This window comes from Phytophthora ramorum (assembly GCF_020800215.1).
Source record: "Phytophthora ramorum isolate Pr-102 chromosome Unknown Phyram_PR-102_s0003, whole genome shotgun sequence".
Lineage (NCBI taxonomy): Eukaryota > Oomycota > Peronosporomycetes > Peronosporales > Peronosporaceae > Phytophthora > Phytophthora ramorum.
In genome coordinates this window covers 2,710,164-2,732,864 of record NW_027150649.1, presented here as the reverse complement: position 1 = coordinate 2,732,864, position 22,701 = coordinate 2,710,164, and the positions used below count along the sequence as shown (strand labels likewise).

The 22,701-nt window shown below is 53.3% G+C and overlaps 5 protein-coding genes across 5 annotated transcripts; 1 reads left to right on the top strand and 4 right to left on the bottom strand.

The window, feature by feature from the left end:
• Positions 1-2,099: 2,099 nt before the first annotated feature.
• On the bottom strand, positions 2,100-2,989 carry KRP23_3980 (uncharacterized protein; the record flags this gene model as incomplete). The annotated part of the gene is made up of 5 exons (XM_067888892.1): positions 2,100-2,153; positions 2,327-2,457; positions 2,533-2,682; positions 2,774-2,915; positions 2,972-2,989. 5 exons carry the CDS (start codon positions 2,987-2,989, stop codon positions 2,100-2,102), a joined length of 495 nt encoding a protein of 164 aa, XP_067748098.1.
• Positions 2,990-6,608: 3,619 nt separating this feature from the next.
• Positions 6,609-7,265, top strand: KRP23_3979 (uncharacterized protein; the record flags this gene model as incomplete). Its single annotated transcript, XM_067895840.1, has 1 exon — positions 6,609-7,265. The coding sequence occupies one exon, from the start codon at positions 6,609-6,611 to the stop codon at positions 7,263-7,265; it is 657 nt and encodes a 218-aa protein (XP_067748097.1).
• A 1,370-nt stretch (positions 7,266-8,635) lies between these two features.
• On the bottom strand, positions 8,636-19,060 carry KRP23_3978 (Cilia- and flagella-associated protein 47; the record flags this gene model as incomplete). The annotated part of the gene is made up of 1 exon (XM_067888891.1): positions 8,636-19,060. One exon carries the CDS (start codon positions 19,058-19,060, stop codon positions 8,636-8,638), a length of 10,425 nt encoding a protein of 3,474 aa, XP_067748096.1.
• A 1,390-nt stretch (positions 19,061-20,450) lies between these two features.
• Positions 20,451-21,664, bottom strand: KRP23_3977 (Kelch domain-containing protein 3; the record flags this gene model as incomplete). The annotated part of the gene is made up of 3 exons (XM_067888890.1): positions 20,451-21,343; positions 21,414-21,495; positions 21,563-21,664. 3 exons carry the CDS (start codon positions 21,662-21,664, stop codon positions 20,451-20,453), a joined length of 1,077 nt encoding a protein of 358 aa, XP_067748095.1.
• Positions 21,665-21,771: 107 nt separating this feature from the next.
• Positions 21,772-22,536, bottom strand: KRP23_3976 (Splicing factor 3B subunit 4; the record flags this gene model as incomplete). Its single annotated transcript, XM_067888889.1, has 1 exon — positions 21,772-22,536. The coding sequence occupies one exon, from the start codon at positions 22,534-22,536 to the stop codon at positions 21,772-21,774; it is 765 nt and encodes a 254-aa protein (XP_067748094.1).
• Between the last annotated feature and the right edge of the window lie 165 nt (positions 22,537-22,701).

Genomic DNA, 22,701 nt, shown 5'->3' with positions numbered 1-22,701 from the left:
TGCAAACAATACAGCGCCGCCGCTTCCTGCTCTTCTCTGCATGAATTTGCCTCGACGACACTGATGTGCACGCAACCATCGCAACCCCAACAGCTTTATCAGCAGGTCGCTGCGAAGAAAGTGTGCCCACCTGCTCCGCTTCGGCTTCGTCAAGCATTTCTCCACTGTAAAGCATGCGGCCGTCACTGGGTGCATTCCTCCATTGACCATTCAGAAGTTCACCAACCAGCTCCATCACAAAACCTCGATGTGGATCACGAGTCGTCGGCTCTGAGGTTACCAGCCGTCGCGTAAGATACGCATTGGACCTCGCCACGTCAATCAGCGCAAGAGCCAGCTTCTTGTGCCAGCGTTTAAAGGAATGACCGTCCGCAGTAGAGAATCTTCCTCTTATCTGGTCCAACCTATCGACACCTTGCATGTTGGCGTTGTACTGAGCGACGCATTCTGGAGCTGGAAACGACTGGCTTTCGTTGCCAACCATGCGGACGACAGTGGTAGCATTTGTAGAGTCAGCATTTGAAACCAAGTTGACGACATTTCCGTCACACCACGACCCTGCCAGCATACTATGGTCGTGCGAGACAGACTGGCGATAGTCTCCACGGGTACAGTCGTCCTTGTGCAGTATAGTGTGAGCTGGATAGTGCTTGCTATTTGCTCGGATGGTGCCTCGGCCATAAAGCCCCTTCAGCCGAAGCTCCTGGAGCAGTTGAACGGAGGTGTAATAGTTGTCCATATTGATGACGCGGTTCGTACCAAACAGTGGCCTCGTCACCTCTAGCACATGCTGTCGGATTTTCGATACTTTCTCCAGCTCCTCGCTCAAGTTTTGGGCATCAGCTCGATCGACTACACCACTCAGTCTGTCCAAAACGTCACTCCGGTTGCAGTGAAGCTTGTAATTCAACGCGATCCACGTCGAAGAGCAGCACACCATGTACAGCCTGAAATGATATTTCCCCGTCGGCTTCATGGGATTATACACGATCATGTGGCGGCCTTGACGCGAGCGGCACGCGACACTCGCTTCGTCGAGAGCAACATCTCGTCCAACGTGAATATACTGACCGCCAGTAATCTTCAGCAAGTTTAGTAGTGGCCGGATGCGAGCTGCGGCATCTTTCTCTAGCGTGTTTGGAGTAGCATTAAAGCTCAGGCACCGACGGAGCAGCTTGAACCGATGCAGGGACATGATAGCGTCGAGCGATGTGGAAACGCCACCAAAAATAAGATCTTCGGCTTGAACACCCCAGTAGTTTGCGTACTCGCCCTTGTCGTTCATTGCCATGAAAAACAAAATGCCCAGAAACACCATCAGCTCGTCGAGCGTGAACGGATTTATCATCCGGATGTTGTTCGCCACAGCGTACTTGTTCGTCTCATGCAAAACTTGGCGCCAAAGTAGAGGGGGATGTAGGCGAAGAAACTTGAGCTGGCAGAATGCTCGAACAAGTGCATGAACTCAGGACGCAAGTAGGTATTCGTCGATCCGTCGCTGTGCTGATACAGGTACGAAGGCACTGCAACTTCACCCGACGGAACAAATCGCATGCTTCGAACGGCTTCAACTTCTGCGAGGCAGGTTGGAAGCAATTCCGTAGGCTCGAAAGCCTCGAACACCTCTTCTTCTTCGCAATCCGAGTCGTCCTCCTCGAAGTTGATGTCCTCCGTCGGATCAGGCCGAACCAGTATCCGCCAATCCGGGTTCTTCACTCGTGTTAACGCAACGTAGTTCTTGATCCCAAGCTGCACAATGCCAACACTGATGTGCTCTACGGAGCTCTGGAATTGGCTGTCCAGCCAACAAATCTGAAAAAGAGAAGCGTGTTTTCCCTTCTTGACTTGGCGGTAGACTCGGCCAATAATGTAGGCAGTACCGATAGGCCGATAGACCTTCGCTTTCATCCATCGTTCCTTGTCCGGCGAGAACGCGACCAGCTTGCTCACGTACACGTCCTGCAGCATGATGGGTGGTGTTCGTGTTGGCGTCGTTGTAGCACCCGTTACTCCACTGGTTGTTGCTCGCCCAGACTGTGGTGATTCGGGGATCGCGACTCCATCAGTTGGAACTCGGTCGCCGCGGCTAGCAGCAGCGCTCACAACCACTGCTCCAGCCGTGTCACCATTATCACCGCCACGCGCACCAGCTCCTGCAAAACCAGCAACACACCATTAGCTTATCTATTCCTGCTTGCACTCTGAGATCGAGCACCGCATTTCTAGTACCTGTGGCTCGAACTACACGCTGAGCAGCCCGTCCACCGCGTCCTCCACGCGCACCACGTTCACCACGCGCACCACGCGCACCACGTCCACCACGCACGCCGCGTCCACCACGCGCGCCACGTCCACCGCGCTCGTTCTCAATAGGCACAGCGACACCTGCCTGGTCGGCAGCACCTTCAGCGTCCACCATGACGTCGTCGGTCATGTCAACGATGCTGCCGTCAACTCCTGCATCAACACCAAACCCATAGTTAGCCACGGCACGCGCTCATTCCTCACGCTGCCTTTTGTCGCAAGTCGCACCTGCTGGGCTGGCGGCGCTTGCAGCCGGACGAACCGTACCTTCTCGTCGTCTACCTACGTGCACTAGAGGCGCGGTCACTACTGCTTGGTCGTGAGCGACCACCGCCGCTGTACTGACGCTTTCCATGACTTCATCGCTGACATCATTCTCTGCGTTACCAATGCACCCACCGTTAGTCAAACCACCAACAAACTCAACGTTAGTCGCGCCACTCGTTGTTGTAGCCCAACTTCCCAAGACGCAACCGCACCTGCAGCGCTTGAGGCTTCCTGATCGGCGTCGCCATGCCTAGATCCTTGCCGGCGACGTTCGGCAGTGACTGCCTGTCCAGCAGCTCTGCCAGCGACGTCGCCACTGTCTTCTCCACGTTGAGCTCCAACGCCTACACCACAAACAAGTGCAACGTTAGCCATACAGCTACCTAGCCACTTGCCATACCGCTGCATGCACAGACATAACGTCTTGCCTGTGTCTTGAACAGCTGCAGCTGCTGCGGCGTCACGGTTGCGCACCTCCTCGACATACCTCAGCACGGCCAGCTCGCCGAGAAGGAAATCAGCACCCTCTACACCATCATGCCTCCCCCCAGGCCGAATGTACTTGTAACGCGAGTCAAGACCCTTGCTGGACGGTTTCTTGGACGTCCATCCTGCTTTCTTCAGCGCGGCCCACGCGCCCTTAAACACTGCAACACCTCCGAGACTGCTGGCGGACTCCGCCGGTGCTGTATCGACACCAGATCCCGCGCGGCGGCGCTTGCTGGCGCCTACAGGACCGGTACACTTGCGCTTCTGCCCGGGCAGCGCTTCCGCCATATACGGCTCCTTTTAGAAATGAGAGGAGGAATCAGCTGGAAGGCTGATACGTGTCGTGTGTTTGTGGTCAATATAAAGGTTTCTAAATACAGATATTGGATGAGTCTTTATTCTTTATACACATACAAACGTACAAGCTATTAAGTCTGACAGTAGGGACCAAGCTTTGGGCGCCATGATTTGGCGCGAAAAGCGTTTCATACGCAATCCCCCTTTTGGAATACAGTGTGCAAGATATATGCACCAGTGCATTGCGTCGAAGATATATACCTTAACGGAGTCATACGAACACGAAGATATATGCACCCATTGAGTGACCCGCACATTCATTGCTCTGCATTGCCGGGAATACAAACATAATGGCTGTGTAGCTGTACCTGAAGCGATTAGCTGTGAGAATGCTGGCGACAAAACGAGCCTGATACAGAGCTATAGGCAACTAGTCACGTCCGGTAGAGAGTGGTGCGATATATACGCGCCAATGGCGCGCGCGAAAGCCGAAGCCGAGCATCATCCTCCAGCCAACGTTGGCGCGTCATCACCCAGAAAACGGTCGACGAGGCGAATATCTTCGTAAGTTTCGCTGTTATCTTTCCGTGGTGGAACGCTGTACCATTCCATTTTGACCAATCACAGTAGTAGAGGGCTGTTTCAGCTGGATCACACCAAATAATTCACTTATTAGCCTATCAAAATGCAACCTAAAAGGGCGCATTTTGCGCCCTTTTAGGTTGGACATCATCAGTGCCGACTGCATCGTGTTTGATTTGCACACACGCCCCGTCTCTATCGACAACTAAAAGGGCGAATTTTGCGCCCTTTGAGTTTAGTTGACTTGACTTTGTATAGTATAGTTCGTAGAGTCTATAGCAGCTCCTCGCGAAAGGGTTAAGCTCACTGATTAGTCTAAATAGTGGAATTCTGGTAACCTATTGGCTAAAATGGCCAATAGAGTTTAGTATAGTCCATGAAGTCATACCACTGTTGGTTGCCGAGTTTTGCGTTGCCGGCTTTTTTAGTCGTTGTCTGTAGTTCCTCGAAAGCGCTTTAATGAAGTGTTCGCCCCCCGTAATTTCAGCGAACAAGTGTCCGAGTTTGCTGGGCTATGAATACTGTGCCCACCGCAGAGTCGATGGCAGCTTTACGGCTGCTCAGACGAAGCAGTGTGCAGCTCCACTAACTTAAGCCCAGGTCTAGCATCTCCATCATTGATGCTCTCGAGCGCCGAATCATACATTCTCATCAAAATCGCGAAGTGCGCGCTTGCATCGTCGTCAGATTCGCCAGGATTTATTTCTTGGTTTGACAAAGGTGCCATCTACAGCACCTTAGCGTACCGTCCCGAACTTTGCCGACAGAGTAGTCGCTCGTATCGGTGGCGGTGAAGCCAACCTTCGGTTCGATATCGTGCACGTTTACACCAGGCATCGGTTTGTAGTCGCCACAAGCCGCAGTAGCGATAACCGTAGCCCCCCGACAAAAGACGCACCGACACAGCTTTTGCAGCAGGGCGAGGCCCAGGGGCGTGGTCCTTGACCACGAGCACGAGCCCTCTGCATACTTGTGTCCGGTCCGCAACCTGCTACAGCAACCTCCACTAGTCGAATATGCGCGCTACCATCCACAAGGTGACGCGCCGGTCTTTCGCGGACTGGTACGTGACCTGCAGCTCGTAGAGTTCAGTGTATTCTTACGCTTGACGAGGCCCAGCTTTTTCTTGGCGACCATGTTCACATCCAGCGAGAGGTGGCCATGCGCTCGGCAGATCTAGCCGTCAAATCTCGAGACACCCGGCTTTGGAATGCCTCGAAACCCGCTTCCTTCCCGGAACATCGAACGCCATTTATATTCCGTACCTAGTAGAGGTGGTTAGATTGTCTATCTATGGTTATCTTCGGACATAAAAACCTGGTGGTGGTCAGGTGGCCTTCTATTTGATGTTTATGTGTGTGTGTGTGTTTTTTTTTTAATAGAAGCCTTATATCTTCGGACATGAACCTGCACAAGGAAAACATTTTTTTAATTACAACTTCTAGGTATCTAGGGATTGATTTTTCAAAGCTACTACATCTCCAATGCCCACGCTCTAATTGTGCGTTTAATTGAATAAGACGCTTTTCACTGGCGGTAACAGAACGTGCACCGTTCGCCGTGGATAGCCTAGACAGTCAGATGCCAGTCGAAGAGTATGGCGCTTTGTTCGATCGTACAAGTGCGCTGTCTAGTGGTCATAAGGCCCCAGACGCGAAAACTAAAGTGAACGCGCGTCAAGTTGGCTCAACGCAAACCACTCACCACCTATGCTATATGATTAGATAGTATTTCTACAAAGTCTCACACGATTGGTCAACGTACTTATACAGTCCAGCATCTTGATAGTGACTCTTCGTGCATGGCGGGGTTTTCTGTTACGGAGCTTTTTCCGTCGTTGTCCGTAGATAATTCACGGGCGTGACGATTTCCCACAGCGTCGGAACCAGGTAGACGGTCAAGGCAGGTTTCCCGAGCGACCTTCGCCGGCTTGCTGATGACGTGACAATTTGTGAAGAGGAAAAAAGAGGGGTGAAACACAAACCTGAAACGACCAAGAGTGCCTAGCGATAAGCTCCTCAGCAAGCTGAGAAGTGCACTCACCCGGTCAGAGATGTTTCTCTCCACCAGAGCGCAGTGGCTTCCTTTAAAGCAAACCCATGACATGGGGTGTCATCTGTTCTCCACATCCTGCCATTACCAAGCGCGAAATATGACTGGTGCGGTGCCACATGTACATGTCCAACCTAATTGAATCCGTGGACCAGTCCGGCACTTACTTTTTTGTAAAGACGGCTTCCTGCACAACATAAAGAGGCCAATTAGTATGTTTGAGAGGGGGCCAGCTAGTCTGTAAACCGTCTGTCTTGAAAACATGGTCATGATGACGGGTGCTCTGGCTCTGCTGGAGACTCCTACTGTACTAGATCGCTGTCGTGACTGCAAAATCTCTTGACCGCGAGGTACATGAAGTTGCGACGGTACAGCGAGCCGAACCATGCGCCCTCGAAGTGATTTTGCGAACAAAAAGCCCATGATACGGATGTCTCCTCGGTCCGGCTGCCTTTATGACTACATACATATGGTGTGTTATTCATCAGCTTGTCATCGTCGGTATACTCCCAGATGGAAGGAACTACCCGGCTTTGTCGCTGCTTCGGGAAGCACTTCGGATGCGTGTACAGTAATCCTACGATAACCACCCAAACAAATGCTACATATATTAAAATATGTACACAATGGAGCTGCCTAATTGGTTTTCGCTTTCACTTCGCAATTTGCATCCCAAGACACAAGAACCCAACTTCTCCTCTCCACACCATCAACCCGAGAGATCCATGCGTCTGAGCTACATTCTGCTCGTGGTGGCGGCCGCTCTCATCGCGACGCTCGATGCTACGTCGGCAGCTAGCAGGACCACACTTTCCCAGTTGAGTACGGCAAATGCCGTGGACCCAGCCAGCGCGCGTGAGACCATCGGAAACGACCGCCGCTTCCTAAGGAAGCACAAGGTTGTCGAAGACGACGACGTTTACGGCACGGAGGACGACGAAGACGAGGAGAGAGGTTTGGGTGACTGGGGAAAGGCTGCTGCGGACATGGCCGCGAGTGCTAAGGCCTTGGCTTGGTTCAAGCTCAACTATCCTGGGGTCAGCAACTTGGACGACGTGATGAAAAAAATGCGTACAATTGGCGAGCCTTCCGAATTTGTCACTCTCTTTGACAAAGCCGAGGTCTTGATCAAGAAAATTTTACCTGACTTCAGACTCGGAATGTCGGCGAGTGACTTCAACACCATGGTCACGAGTTCCAGGAGTCTGACTAGTGACCAACAGGGGGTGCTGATTGCTGCGTACTCGAAATATCTGGTCGGGTTGATGCCTTAGGTAGAGCTGACTCGAAGCTACCGGTAGCGACCTCAATTGGTTTCTCAATTGAATGTTGCCAGTTGCTACTTCTACATGTATGAGCGAAGTGTTGTTTGTTTCGGGGGTATGTTCTTGCTTCTCCAGCGTTCACTCACTGTCCTCGACTTAAATCCAGGTAGTGTCTCCACGAACACTAATGTATCGCTGCTAGCGTGGTTGGAAATCGTGTGTTAGATTATACAGTAGCAAATGTAGCTAGCACGTTCGTGGAGCTAGACAGCTCATCACTAGAACTTCTAGTTTGTGTAGCTACAGCACTGCAGAGCCCCAGGTTGATCGTGCGGTTGGACATTCATTGACGCATCAAGTACGAACAGGACACTTTCTGGTGTACCAATCGAGTCCGTAGAGGGCTGTGATCTCAGCATCCACAAGTAATTGTGACAATCTCGACAATGCAACGCTCAATCCACTCAGGGTGAGTACCGACAAGAAGATTTCTTTACTCCAAACACACACGCATTCATTTGGCATTTCTATTGTCAGAACTGCGTTACCATGCCAGATATCAACTGTAAGAGTGGCATTGAGCAAGGTTGTGCAGCTAGGGTTGACGACAAGGCAGAAGAAAGCAATTGTGTAGATCTCATCAATGACACCTAGACAGAGAGCACGTTGGGCTACGGAGTGGTTGCAAAGGAACGATAATCGTCTGGGTTGAACGACCAGGACACTTAATGATTCATGATATCTCGAAGACAGACCGCCTCTTGGTAGAGGACCTTCTAGAAGCAATGCGGCGATTTCTGTCCTCTGAAATTCCGTGCATTGGTGACAAACGCTCCATTGATGCAACCAGAAATGCAAGTGGCATGGTCATACTATTCACGGTAGCGAAATGTTGGTGTGTAAGAACCAAGGCAATCAACGGTTTGGGGGCGAGTGTACCCTACGACTCCGTGTATGTCGGCTCTGCTATTCTTTGCTCTATTTCCTAGCTAGAAGAATGAATATCCGGAACGTGTGCCTCAAGTGCTGGGGCTGTATTGAGGCGTACACTTCAGGTACTTATCGCCATTGCAATTGGTGTCACAAATTTCCTGTTAAGCTTACATCCAGCTATGCGTTCTTGTTTCTGGTGCCTCACTATTGATTTTTAGAAAGCTCTGCAAGCCCCAACTACCTCAAATATGGTTTCACCGCTCTCGTCTTGGTGATGCCCATACTCAAGTTCGTCACTAAACAAATTTACTGATAGTGCTGATGAGCTTCATGAATAGGTTGGCCCCGCTGTGGTGTTTTCAGTCGACGTATTCAACATTTTTTTTTTACGTACAAAGGCCCATGGCAACAATAGCAAGGTGCCCTCTTGTTGCTCGTCTTGCGCTCTAAATTCTTCTACTTGATCGGAGTTTCGCACGCTCTACTCGCTGCTCACTACCACCGGAGCCATGGCTGCTGTTGGTCATGCCTAATCGTGCGCGCGAGGCACTTGAGCTGAGGCTCAAACTACTTGCTGGACCGCTAGCTCGACTGCTTGGGGTTGCATCCGGGTAGACCCCCTTCACATTAAACGTCCACTGCATTTCCTCCGTGCTGATCACAAGCTGCCCCGACTGCATTTTGCCATACCCCGTAGGAGTGAAGGACACCACGAAGACGGCACCATCCTCACTGCCGTACGGGGGCAACTCCCCTTCAGCGGGATACACTGTGAAAGCGCTGGACGAGCCAGCTGAAAACTCGGCGGTAAAAGCTGCAGGCTGTCGGAACTGGTTGCGAAGTTGGAAACTCACGGACGAAGTCTGGTTCAGACTCGACTCAATTGAGAGCACGTCGTCCACTGGCGGGTCACCTGCATCCAACGAGACATCAAACCGCCACAACCCTCCGCTGTTCTTCTTCACTAACAGCGCTACGGATCCCCGGTATGGACGCAGTGGCTCAAAACGAATCGTGTATGGAAGAGAAGAAGTCGAGCTTGAGCTTAACGGAATCGGCAAGGGTGTGACTGTCAACGCACGTTCAATCGCAGTAGCTGTGGCCATGGGGCCGAACCGACCAGCGTCGATCTCCCACTCGACCGTGAAGGTTTCGTCGGCTAGCACCATACTGTCGGGTGCTGCTAGAAGTTCACACTCAACGCGTTTTTCAACCGCATCGCGTGCTTGACAGGCTAAGACAGCCAAGACACGAGGATAAAGCGGTGCTTCGGCCACTCCCCGCAACGGATACCTCCACTCGAGCTCTGCGTACTCGTCACCACCGTGAACAACCAACTCTGCGCGTGTTTCACTCACTACACGAGGTAGGAACGAAATCGGCACCTGAAGGAGTCCAAAGCTTTCCAGAAGTACACGACGCTTTTTAAGCAGCATGTCGAACACAGGTGCAGGGGCCCCACGAGGCGAAGGTGGCGACGCGGATCCAGGCGAGTGCTCGAAATCCTCAGCCACGAGCTTCACGTCAACGCGAAGTGGTGCAGCGAACGGGTTCTTGAACGTGAAGAGCGTCGACGCAGCTTCGTTCACTCGGGCTGTGACCACAAGAGGCTTCATCACGCTAGGCGCTCGGCCACGACCCCGAACGGTAAACTCCCAGTCGCTAGCCACATTTTTTTCAGAAAAGACGATGCTGGCGCTCTCGAAATCGGACAATGAGGACGGCGTATACTCCACAATGACACTAGCTCGACCAAAGGGGGGTAACAGCACACGCGTCGGCGTCTTGACAGTATGGTTTCCCGTCATATTTGAGGTACTAGAGCCCTTGATGGAGAAATTGCGAGTATTAGTGACGCAGTACTGCAACTGCAGCTCTTGGTCGCTCGGGTTCTGCAGCCACAGTGGTTGGGTGCACACGTCTCCTACTGCGCAGGACATGTCGTCCAGCTCTTGAGCTACGGTGGCGTCCGCCACAAGGTTCAGCCGGTACCAGAACTGACCAACAGCGTCACTCGAGAACAAAACTGCGCCATCCTCTCCGTCTCCAGTTGTCACAAGCAGAGGCGAGTACACTAACTCATACACGCCAGACTGGTGAGCTTCTAGCGTGAATGTGGAGGGGCCCAACAGCCCACGCCCACGCAACTCAACTGCGAAGGTGGTCTCGCTGTCCAAAGGATTGGCCAAGCCAATCTCGACACCCACAGCTCCACGCACGGGTGCTCGCATTTCGAGAGTTGTTTCCGGTTCAGGCGGACTCACCGAAGCCTCCACCGTGTACCAGAGATACTCGTTCGTTGCCTCATTCGTGAACGTGATCGACCCAAAGTACGACCCGCTCACTAGCGGACTGAACGTTAGTGGGTACTTGACTACACGGTTCACACCACCACTACCAGCAGGGACCGTGATAGTAGACGCTCCGACAACGTCACGCAGGTCTGACTCCACCTTGAATACCTGCGAGCCATTCGGGTCTCCAGATCCGTTGCCACCAGCCAGTGCGAGAACCTCGAAGTTGTGTACGATGCTGGAGCGAGCCTGGCAGGTGAGCACAACGTGGTCTTGCGCAAGAGGTTCTTCGCCGTAGCCACTGAGCTCAAACTCAAATTGCTGCTGTGTCGCAGTGTTCACGAGTACAAATGTTCGAGTCTCGTGGTAGATCCACGACGGTGTGAACGTTAGTGGGTACGTAGCCGAACGCTTTGCAGGCACCACAAGTGTAAGCGGACCTGAAAACATTGAGGCTGGAGGTTTACCTGCTGGCGCATTGCCGGCGGTGTCAGTGTTACCATTGCTGAACATGGCTTTGAGCGACCACGTTGTATCCGTTGGGTTGGACAGCGGGATCTCCTGAACGATGCTGTGGCGAGCTGGGGCTACAAATTCCAGTTGCGTCTTCACGTTTGGCTCTTTCACTTTTGCAACGAGATCGTACACGCGCAGATCGCTGCTACCACAAGGTGTGTTTCGGGAACGAAGCAGCAACTTGCAGGCGTAGCGACCTGCGCCTTTAGGTTGGAAGTCAATGAGGACACTATTCGTACCAGCGACCACAGAGTGAGGGGTGCCGAGCCGCGCTTGGTTCGTCTTAAGAGGGGCTTTTGGACCGGAAGAATCGACTCCAGAGCCGTCGGAACGGCCAGAGGCTGGTAAAGGTTTCCCTGACCCAGTGGAGAGCGTTAATTCGGGGACGTTAGCCGAGAAGTATGGAGAATTAAAGTCCACGTGGAAATTGGTGTGGTGGTTCTCTTCGCAGCGTTTGAGGCCGTCCTTAAGCTTGGTACGCAGATGACCATTTGCACGCTCCACGAAAACCGCAAGCGCACGATTCAGAAGAGGGTTCTTCACGGGAATCGTCAGCTCTCGAACAAACCGGAAGCGTGCAGCTGCAGCGCCACCTCCAGCTCCACTCGCAGCAGCTGAAGCTTCACATTGAAGTTCTAATGTTTCGAGACTCGCTGGCAGGTGTGCAACAGCGTGCACTTCGTAGAGAAACTCCCCAATGTTCTCGTCGAGAAAAAGCAGTTGGCATCGATAGTTTCCGGGAACTAGCGGCAGGAACTCAAGCTTCACCTTAGCTGATCCGTTCTTTCGGATAGCAACAGAAGAGCCCAGCCCAAGTCCTGCTGGCGGGACGGACAAACCACCATCTACCCCAGACGAGTCATCTCCCGTTGTGTTGCCATTGCTGCTACTTCCGGAAGTCCCAAAGTCTGGCAGATAGAAGGGCTGCTGAGCACAAACGCACCACGACGAGTCTCCATCTTCTCCACGATTCTTGCTAGAGATACTAGCGTGTCTTTTACCAGAAAACCCGGCAGCGTCTGGCCCCATTCCAAAGCTGGAAGAACTGTTTGCACCTTGAGTACCAGCAGCAGGTCGATCCTGAACGCTGCGTCGTCGATTCCCACCTCTTGATGATGGTAGTACTCCAATCGTGACCGAACCACCTAATCCAGCTGCAGTGTCCCCTCCTCCTGGCGCAGATGCTTGCTGCTGCTGAGTCATCGACAGCTTGAAATTCGCATTTGTAGGAAACTGGTTGTCGATGACGATCTCCTCGACGCGCTTCTCGTACGTCTTCGTCTCCAGCTGAATAATGCGAACAGGCTTTCGAGACACGATGTTCGACTCCAATAAGAACACCATCGTTGCTCCCCCTCCACCCACCGATGAAGTCCCAGCAATCTCCCCTCGAACCGCTTGGAAGACAAGACGAGCTGTCACTTTTCTCGAAAAACGCGGTCGGAAAGTGACGACGAACGCCATGGTTTTCCCAGGATCGAGCACCAGCTCGTTCGACTCGATAGTAAACTCGCTCGCGGCTGCACTAGCACTCGCTGCACCAAAACTGCCCCCCTCAGCAGCGTTCCGGTCGACTCCATCTAGGAAGACGTGGTACCGTAGGGGCCGCGCACTCGGATTCTTGAGCTCGATGCTCTTTTCTATCGCTTGACCCAAGCCACCGCGGAATTCAATCGTAGCTTTAGGGACGAACTGAGGCAGAGTCTGCTGCAAGTGAAGCAGCAGCAACAGAATCTCCCTACCGGTGTATCGGCGTAGGAATCGTGCCGCGTCCAACCCAAAATCCAGACCAAAGGCGCCCAATGTCTGCAGTAAAACGCCAGTTTGGTGCTGTAGCTGCGCAGCGGAAGGAGGTCTCCGAGGGCGTGAAGCTGTAGCTTCAGGCAGCCATCGAAAGCAGTGATACGCGTTTTGATCAACCGAAAGCGTTGGGATGTGAGCTGCCACCAGGTGAAAGAGCCAACGACCATCTCGCAAGTCTCGACCGATGTCAAGCAGCTGCGACTCGAGGAGTGCACCTCCTAACGAAGCCATGGGGGCAATCGCTGGCTGTTGAGGCTTGTGGAGCGAGCGTACTCGATCACAGAGCCATTGGATCAACACCATCTCAGCCTCGCTGTAGATGTTACTACCTTGACAAGCGCGTCCAGCGGCATTTACCTGCTTTTCAGGCTTGCGCTTTTCGTTCCGAGCACTTACGTCTCCAGTAGATAGTTCATTGTCTCCCTGAAGCTGCATCTGGTACCCCTTCCACGTGATGCGTGCAAGCAAAAAGCACTTGATGACCTGGTACAACACCTTCATCCACGCAGCAGTACTTACAGACCGCCATTCGTTCTTCAGAGCTCGTCGTCTCGCTACAAAAGGCAGTGCTGCAAATGATGGGGAAGAGAGCAGTGCTGGGTCAGCGTGTGGGCTCTCGCATGCTCGCAGGTAAAACTCCTGTGCTAGTAAGTGTTCTGGAAACACGTCGTGTACCATAGCCCCATACGAGCGAAGGAACCGCAGCAGCTCGACGTATTGAGTGACGTACTGCGTGAGTTGGTCCTTTTTCGAGGGTTGAGGGACCGAAGACGACGTAGTTGTGTTTGGTCCTGTAGCACCGTTCGCTTTGCCTCCAGACGTAGCATCTGCGGCGGCGTTCTTCCGCTTCGAGTTTGCGGTGGCTCCAGCCCCTCGAAGAGTAGGCACAGCAAGACCTCCAGGCTTTTTGATGCAGATCATGTCCAGTAATTCATACAACGGACGTCCTCCGTTGTCTGCGAAGTCTTCTGGGAACCGAACTACGGGCGTACGAAGGAAGTTGGCGTTCAGGTATTGCATCACTAGCTGGATCTCTCCGTCCGTGAACGTTGCGTTAGTGTCTGTAGTGGAAGTTTGTAGCAAGAACTGTGAAGCCGATTGACCTATCGAGAGCATTCCACTTCCACTTGAATCGTCCTCGTCCAGCGCGATGGATGGATCTACAACCACAAAACCAGTTGGAGTTTGGTGGTGTCCCGGGCTCGAAGAAGTCTCCTTGTTCTTTTCCATCTCAGCCTGAGCTTGGGGCGTTGACAGCAAATAGACTGGAAATCGACCGGAGGGGTGCGTGTAGAACTGGAAGCTGCTTGGAGATTTTCCGTCGGATTCAATACGCTTGTTACCAGTTGAGTTTGTAGCTTTTGAGGTGCCATCGAGGTCCGAGTCCACTTTGGTTGGTTCCTTTCGCTGTTGCGTACTGCGAGGTGAGCCACTGCCATCTTCAGCCATTTCTGCGGCTATGCCATTAGTTTGCAGGAAGGTGTAGTTTGTAAACAAACAATTCTCCGCACAACCAGCCACAGGCAAAGCGAATGAATTGCCATCAGCGTCGAAGAACTCGAGTCTTGCGTTGAAAGCCACACTGGCATCACTGGAGAAGCGTAACTCGACCGGGAGACTTGGACATGCCATACTAATGGTCTTGCCACGAGGAAAGCTCACCGTCAGTGGCGCTCGCGACGTGTCTAAAGGCACACGACATGCCAGCTCCAAGTGGTCGTAACCAGTAGCATGGACGTGGAAACTCGCGCTTGCAGTCACTCCCAGCGGAACCGTGGGAAGCACCACTCGGTTCGTCGAAAAGGACAGGTGGGGGTGAATTCCTTCCCCTCTGAGACTCAAATTCACGTAAGGTTCTCCATCGACTAGTAGTGGCAGTTCGTCTTCGGTGTACTCGACCGCATCCAGTGGTAAGAAGCTCACCCGAATTGCCACCTCTTCACCTGGCGCCAACTCTCCTCGGTCGGGAGCGACATGGAAAACTACTGCCGTCGCACTGTTGGTAGGATTAGCTGAGGCGATTCGTTTAGCCAGAGTAGTCCCGGAACTCACTGCTCCCGCTGAGACCGTTGCAGCGGCAGCTCCTGCGGCGAATGTCACGAGGTTTCCTTGCCGTAAACGCGCAGTGTCGACCTGCCAGCGAAGCGGCTGTGCGTCATCGTTCGTCAGCACGAGTTGCTTCGTGTACGGCACCTTCCGAATGCCTTCACACGTGATGACACAGCGATTAAAGTGCATCGTTGATGACGAGAACCGCAGTCGAGGCACGACGGCACGAGCTAATACTCGACGTTTGAGGGGAGTGGGGCCACCACTACCGAAACTTGAGCCGACACCAGCAATTTGCAGCGGCAGTACGAGATCGTAGCTGCCTTCTTTTGTGGGTGTGAATACGAGATGGCACGACACTGTTGCATGGGGTGGCAAGCAGATCTGCCACTTGGAGCACCTCGCAGATGCATCCTCGTCATATTCGGCTTCATTATCCGGAGTGATGGCAATATCTCGAGGTTTGTCGTCCGTCAGAGGAATGAAAATGCTACTGGCGTCTTCGAGGTGAGCAACCAAGCGTGGCGGTGTGGCTAAGGCGAACTCGTGGGAGAAAGCCGAAGAGCTCAAGTCGAGCAGCAAACACGCCGGGATGGAGCTGTGGTTTTCCAGCGAGATCACTCGCGGAACGGACACCCCGAGCACAACGTCTCCAAAGTCGATCGCGTCAGCGGGTGCTAGCAACACATCGGGCACCAGGACCGAAGCGCTCACAGGTAGACGCAGCACTTTACCACCACGTAAACCTACTACGATATTCACCTGATGAGATCCGTTGGTTCCGTCCAGCGCTATAGCACGATGCGGTAGCAGCTTTACTGTAAGCTCCGTTGACTCTTGGGGGTCCACCACTCCTTGTGCCGGTGTCACCTGCAGACCTATCGTCGTAGTCATGGATGGCGGCTCCACACTCGCATAGAACACAGCTCGCGTGCGCATGCCTAGATTGGCCAGCGAGATTCGCTTTTCACGCTCAACACCGACGGAAATGGTGCCAAAATCCACCTTCTTCTCCCGTGCCACCACTTTGACTTCAGGCAACAGCGCACGGCAGTTCATAATTCCTGTCTCGCCTCCCGTGACGTCGAGCTGGAACATCTGAGCGAGCCACATGGTTCCGCTTCGTGGTGTGATGCCTAACGCGGACATGAGAGGCCCCGTCATCGACGGAGGTGTGTACATCACCTTGCAAACCATCGTAGCGGAGGGTCCGAGCGTGCCGCTAGCAGGTAAAACCTCGAACACTGGCGTCGTTGTACTGTTTGTGTTGTTCGCTTTCTCCGCCATCGTCATAGTGGTGACTGTTGTCGTGGCATTACTCTTGGACGATTCTGGGCGATTAGATCCGTCAGGCGTAGCAAGCAGCGGCAAACGAGTCCACACAAACGGCGCCTCGGAATCGCAAGTGTTAGTGATCACCACGTCGCGAGCTACAGCAGTATTCAGATCCAACGCCCCGAAGTCAAAACGAAGTTCTTCAGGCGCAAGTTCGACGACAATTGGAGCGACTTCAGCAACTATTGTGACCTGGCGCGGATGAACTCCGTTGAGAGAGTACGTGATCGATTGCTGGAAGAATTGCTCTCGGGAAGAGGAAAAGACCAGGTCGAATCCAGCCTTGGATCGTGGCGGAACAACTTGAGAAGTTAACTGTGTCTTGCGAGATAGTTCTTCCAGTGGCCCAGGAGCTCCGTCCTTTGAAGCTGAAGCTCCACCAACGTGAAGAGTAACGAGGACACTGTGCTGCAAGTTGTTCTGCACTGTCAGACAACGCGTGGCGCTGCCGTTCACACTCAGCCGCCCAAAATTTAGCGTCTTTGGACCAGAGACGACCTGCTCCAGTTCGTCAAACTCCAAAGTGCGAGCACAGTCCGCTAGCTCCGCCGGTGTGGCTGGGAGTGGCTTGAACTTCTTCTTTGTGGGCTTCAACTCATCGAAGAAGGCTTTGGACTGCCCTGCATTGCCACCTGTGGGGTGCTGGCGCAGCCAAAGTGGGTCAGTTGACTTTGCGAGTGACGGTGGAAGCCGCAACTTTTGCGGCTGTGGTCTGGTCTCTCTATCCATTCCGAGATCCACATCTTCACCGTTTGGTACTCCGTCATCTTCCTCCTGATTGTTTCCTCGCGCTCGAGCAACGCTCTTCTTCAGACCTTGAGCCTTCCCTTTCCAACCTCTGGCTTTTGCTTCGCGCTGCACGCGACTTTGAGCCAAATAATCGTGATACGCAGCACGATGGTCCGCTCGACTTGCAAGTTCCTTGACACAGTATGTCAGGTGTGTGCTGTTCGTACCTTGAAATTCAAACTCGTCCAGGGCGGCAGTACCATTGAGCGCTGCGAGTTCGTACGGAGGTTGTCGCTGGAAACGGCGAGTCAGCTTCCCTTTGGTGTGCTTGGCTTCCTCAGGTAGCAAGAATTTGTACTTTGGCGCAAAGTCTGCAGGTAAAGCTAACGGCCCACCAACGAGTCTCTCACTGACAGGGGGCACAGGTCCAACCACTGCAGCTCGTCCAAGTACCTTCACGGGTATTTCCAACACTCCATCATTAATTCGTAGCGCTAAAACACTGTTGAAAGTCCCGAGCTGCGTAGGCGCGAAGCTCACTACCAGGCTCTGTGACTGCAACACATCCAGTCGGCCAGTACGCGGGTTTACTGAGTAGTGAGCGACGCCTTTGGGAATGTCAAAGCGTACGGGGAGTCCCGACAGGTTTTTCAGCGACAGTAAAATATCAGCACGGTCGTACGAGCGAACATCGCCAAAGTCGAGAGGAGGCGTCGGGGATAGCTGGAGTTGAGGGACGTACGTCTTTGCAGAGACTTCGAAGGTCAAGTTCTGAGCTTGCAAGTCCTCGCAAATAATCGACGCGAAAGCGCTAAGTGGCTGCGCCGGAGCTGGTAACAGTAGAAAAGGTGAGCTAGCCGAGTCAAGACTGCTGTTGCTATCCGAAGACGCAGCATAATCTTCGTGCCCTGCATCGATTCCACCGCTGGCTTGCTTCCGCTCGAATCGCTGCATTTCCTCGGAAGTCTTCGCACGTGGATGGTAAGTGAACGAGACCGTAGCCTCACTGAAAGGGTCGATGCACCCAACGGCTGGCGTTATGCGAAGTTCTTTGCGCCGTTCGTACGCTTCTCGATCCTCTTCAGCTCCTGCTGCTGCCCCACTTGCCCCTCCCCCGCCACCAAAACTGATAGACGTCTTGAACGTCAGCGGTTGAGGTCCATTATTGCGTAGTAGTGTCTCGATCGTCCGAGTCTCACCAGCAAATAACGACCCAAAGAACAACGAGCGCACAGGTTCCAGGCCTTGGCGCAGAACCAGCTCGGCCGTGTGCTCCACGACACTACCAGACACATCGACAATTTTCTCTGCCGAAGGTGGCGGTCTCGAGTCCAATCCTCTAGCCGCCACGCGACTTGAATCCTCCTCTTCATCGTCCTCGCTGTGCACAGTTTCCCAGATCCGAACGCGAACAATTCCTCGAAAAGCGCCCATTTCAAGTCCGTGCGCCTCCACTTTGACATTGACTGTTTCTTGCGGTGCAAGCCTCCCTTGTTCTGGTGACACTGTGATATCTGCTCTTGCATTTGGTAGAGTGTTCGCTGCGTTGGTATTGTTGCCTCCCCCCAGCACTTCGACCAGAAACCTCCCAGATCTCGCACCTGAATTCGTCACCTCCACAAACCGTGCGGATCGTTGTGTCAGCACCACCAAGCCAAGCTCACAGAGCGCCGGCGTCACTTCCAGCAACGGACACGCGCGTCTTGCCATCAACGGAACTTCCAGAACAGATCCGTCGTCCCCTTTGAGCTGCAGAGCGTCGTGCACAATGGCAGGAATGGCGTCCACCTCTGGGTCTGCATCTTGGTCCGAATTGGGCTCTGAATCGACTCCAGAGACTTGAAACGCAACTTCGTACTTGGCACTGAGCCCCGGGGGCAAAGAGACCGTCGCGTTCTCGGTCCGCGCAAGGTCCCGACCTCGCAACAACACGCGAAAGGGCGACGCGTGTGGTGGAGGCGTCAACCGAAAGCGCAAGACGCGGTCGCTGGCGTTCCGAACGCTCAACGTCGCGACGTAGCACGAACCCCGCTCAAAGGCTGAAAACTCGATCGCTGACGGCGCCACTTGTAATGCCCAAGCCGTGTGGTCCCCACGGAGGCCGCAAGGGGTCGAAGGTCGCCCCACAGCCGTCGAGGTCGGCATTCAAGAGACTGCACAAGATGAGAAAAAAAATCTAAAGTGGAGGTGTCCGTCCGGATCGAGAGACGCCCCGGAGCAGGCGGCAGTTGCAGCTGCTGAAAGGTGCTGAGAGGCGGGGAATGCAATTGTGTTTTCATTTATCAAGAGAGGCTGCAGGAGGAGATGAGGTCAGTGTCTTGACTTGCGATGTTCGTTGCGCACCATGGTCACCTACGATGAGAAAACCGGAATTTCGTTAGCGCTGTGGGTAGGTCGGGGGACGAAAGAAGTTGCCATTTCACGCACCTTTTGCCCAGCGTTCGGCGACCTCTTTCTTGTGCATTTCAAGTTAGGCCCTGACGGACTCAACAGAGCGCTGATCGTACATCGCCAAGACTGCTTCGACCTCGTGCAAGCGAGACAACTCCGCTGCGAGTTCCTGGATCCGGAGCTTTTGGCGACGGATTTCACCATGCAAGACAACCGGACAAGTTAACGGAATGCGTGATGCATTGCTGGATCGCATTTCGCTTGACGAACCTCTTCGTATTCAACGTGTCTCACTGTGTTTATATTGCTCAGACTTTGAATGCAGCGTAGAGTGACAGGAGGCAACTTGAGTCACCAGCTATTACAACTTATGTAGCCGCCACCGTGGTCGACGAAGCACTCACTTCTCGATATTTCTTTAAGGCAACAGTTTTGTGCGAAATGAGCTCAGATTCGACAGTGATACTAGATCATACCGGACAGTCAGCAACACAGATTTGATTTTCAAACCAGCGACTTTGCTAGTACACAGGGCCTTAAAGTGTATCAACCATAAAGATCCAGATGAGCATGCGACAGGAGTGACATAGCGACACGGAAACGGGGAATCGCCACCTAATTGCGGTTAGAACAGCCAGAGGAATCGTGCTAATCACTTTCTTGATCTGTACTGCCATCCCAAATCGCGTTGTTTGCTCGCCATCCGTCGGACGTACCCGAATGCAGTCGATCAGGAATGATAGCAGCGACGATGGATGTCAGAACACAAGTAACAATGGCACGCGTCATTGAAATGGACTCGTAGTAGTATCGAAAAGCTAGAAGTGTGATGCAAGAGGTCCACTAAAATTTTGTACACATGAGGAAGATAATTCACTTTGTTGTCTTCTTAGCACACGAGTTTCAGTGAACGAAGCCTGGATTGATCTTGATATGTACCGAAGACCCATGGATGAATATCTAGTGGTCTCTTTGCTAGATAATGGCAAACACAACACATCGATCGCGTCTTGAAAGTAGCTTGTATTTTCGTCAAACCGTGGTAAGATTTCTGCGCACCTAATTTGATATACCTTCGTTCACGAAACCACATGGTTTTCCTTTTGAGTTCTCTCGTTCTTGCCTAGGTGTGGTATATGCTCTGCTACGAGGCTGTCGAGGTGATCAGAACGAGGTCATCCAAGTCACATTCAGCATTCATGCCACCAAAGATCAGCAGTCCTTCTCGTTCGGTCTTCCCGCCCCCCGAAGATGACAACTGCATGGTCACCGTCGAGCCACAATGCCCAAAGCGCTCTGGAATCTCTGACAAAGATGGATCAGCTGGCTCCTTCTCGTCTGTATACTTGACTATAGGCACTGGAAGCCAGGACTCTTCGTCGTCTGAATAGCGACAGCAGTCGCCACAGATACGACCACCGTCCCAGCCGCCAAAGCTAATAAGCTCGCCGCCCACAACTCCAGCAGCGAGTGAGCAGCGATTCCATTCACATATCGGCACGAGTTGCCACGTCCACGTGCTTACATTCAGAAGCGCCATGTCGGTGCAGACTTTCCCGTCGAAGTTTCGACCTCCTGCGAAGCAGATCGTGTTGTCGGATTCCACCAGCGCGCAGTGGAGCTCTCGGGGTTCTGGGATCTTGCCACTCGGACTCAGTTTCTCCCAGCGAAGTGTCTTCGTCTCGCCTCCAGCGTCGTCGACTGGAATGTGAAGAAGAAACAGATCACTGGAAGCGCCGAATTCAGGCGAGGAGCCCCCGTACACCAGCATTCTCCGGGACTCAGTCGACTTGTCACTCTGCGGGAGGACAACTGCTGCATGTGCGTTACGAGCGAGAGGAGTATCGCCTTCCACGATGGCCTCGCTCCAAGACGACGTCCGAGTATTGAAAATATGAACGCAATTGTAGATCTCGCCGGCTGCAGCGTCAAGTCCGCCGAAAACGTAGATGTTCGTCCCAATAGCAACCGCTGAGTGACCACTTCTCGGAGGCAGGCTGCCACTCGAAGGCTGTACAAATGTCCACAGATGTGCTTCTATTCGATCAAACACGAGACAACAATCAGCATTTTCCACGGGTTCAACTCAACCTGTCATCAAGCTCACCCAAATCGAATTGGTAGACGTCACCAAAGCTCGTTCCTTCTCGATTGGCGCCTCCAACTAAGTAAACTGCCCCACTGTCCATCTGCACCACCAAAACGTCACCAAATGGGCACAAAGAGAGCCAAGAAACCATACAAACACTAAGATACCTGCGTCAAGGTTGCGCCGCCGCGAGCTGCAGGTTTAATTCCCCCTTCCACCTTCACAGTAGCAACGAAATACACACGACGTCCTTCCTCGTCCTGGTTCATCTTGTCCAAAAGTCGAAATGAGCAGGATCCAGTCTTCGAAGAGACGCCTCAACCGTCCAGCAAAAATGCATTTGCCACTGCGTTTTATCCCTTTTACCCATTTCTCTTCATCTCTGGGGCGGAGGCGGGGGCGGCACCATCATCCCCACGGAAGGCGGAGCGTATGGCATACCCATATTTTGGGGAGGTGGCGGCGGCGGGGCCATTCCCATGTACCCCACTGGAGGAGGCCCATTCCCTGGAAATGCGAACATGGTGTGCGGCTGGAGCTTGTTTGGGTTCCTCTGCGCCAACAGCCGCTCGGCCTCCGACCCGTGGCGCTCGTTGTGGCTGTCCTTCTTGAAGGCAAACTGCACCACCACCTGGCGGTTGCACAGGTACTGGCCGTGCATGCACTCGATGGCCAGGTCCGCGGCCTCGAACGAGTCGAAGCTCACGAACCCGAACCCACGCGAAGCTTTCGTCTCTGGGTCACGCATCACTTTTGGGGTCTCGATAATGCCTCCGAAGGCGGAAAAGGTGTCGTACAGCAGCTTCTCGTCCACCTCTGGGTCCAAGTTGCCCAAAAATAGGTTTGCGCCCACGTCCAGGTTCTTCTTGTCGTTGGACGCCTTCTTGACCCTAATCACCTTGCCGTACAATTGGACCATATTCAGCACCTTGACCGCGTACTCGGCGCACTCCTCGGCGCGGAACTCCACAAAGCCATAGTTCTGGTGCGCGCCCGAGACCTTGTCGCGCGGCATGTGCACGTTGCACACGCTGCCGGCCTGCAGCATCAGCTCCCACAGCAGCTCCTCCGACACGCGGTCGTCCAGGTTGCCCACGTACACGGTCGCGTCCTGGTTGCGCTGCTCGATGGCCGCCGACATTTTTGGGTCCAATAAAATGGAGATACGGGAGATAGATGGGCGGTTGTATCCCTCTTACAGCATATGTCCGTATAAGTACGGTAAATTGGCCGTTTAAGACGACCGTAAAAGTTATATCGAAAGCCACCCCTTGCAGCACCAGTACGCCACATTTCAGCCAATCAG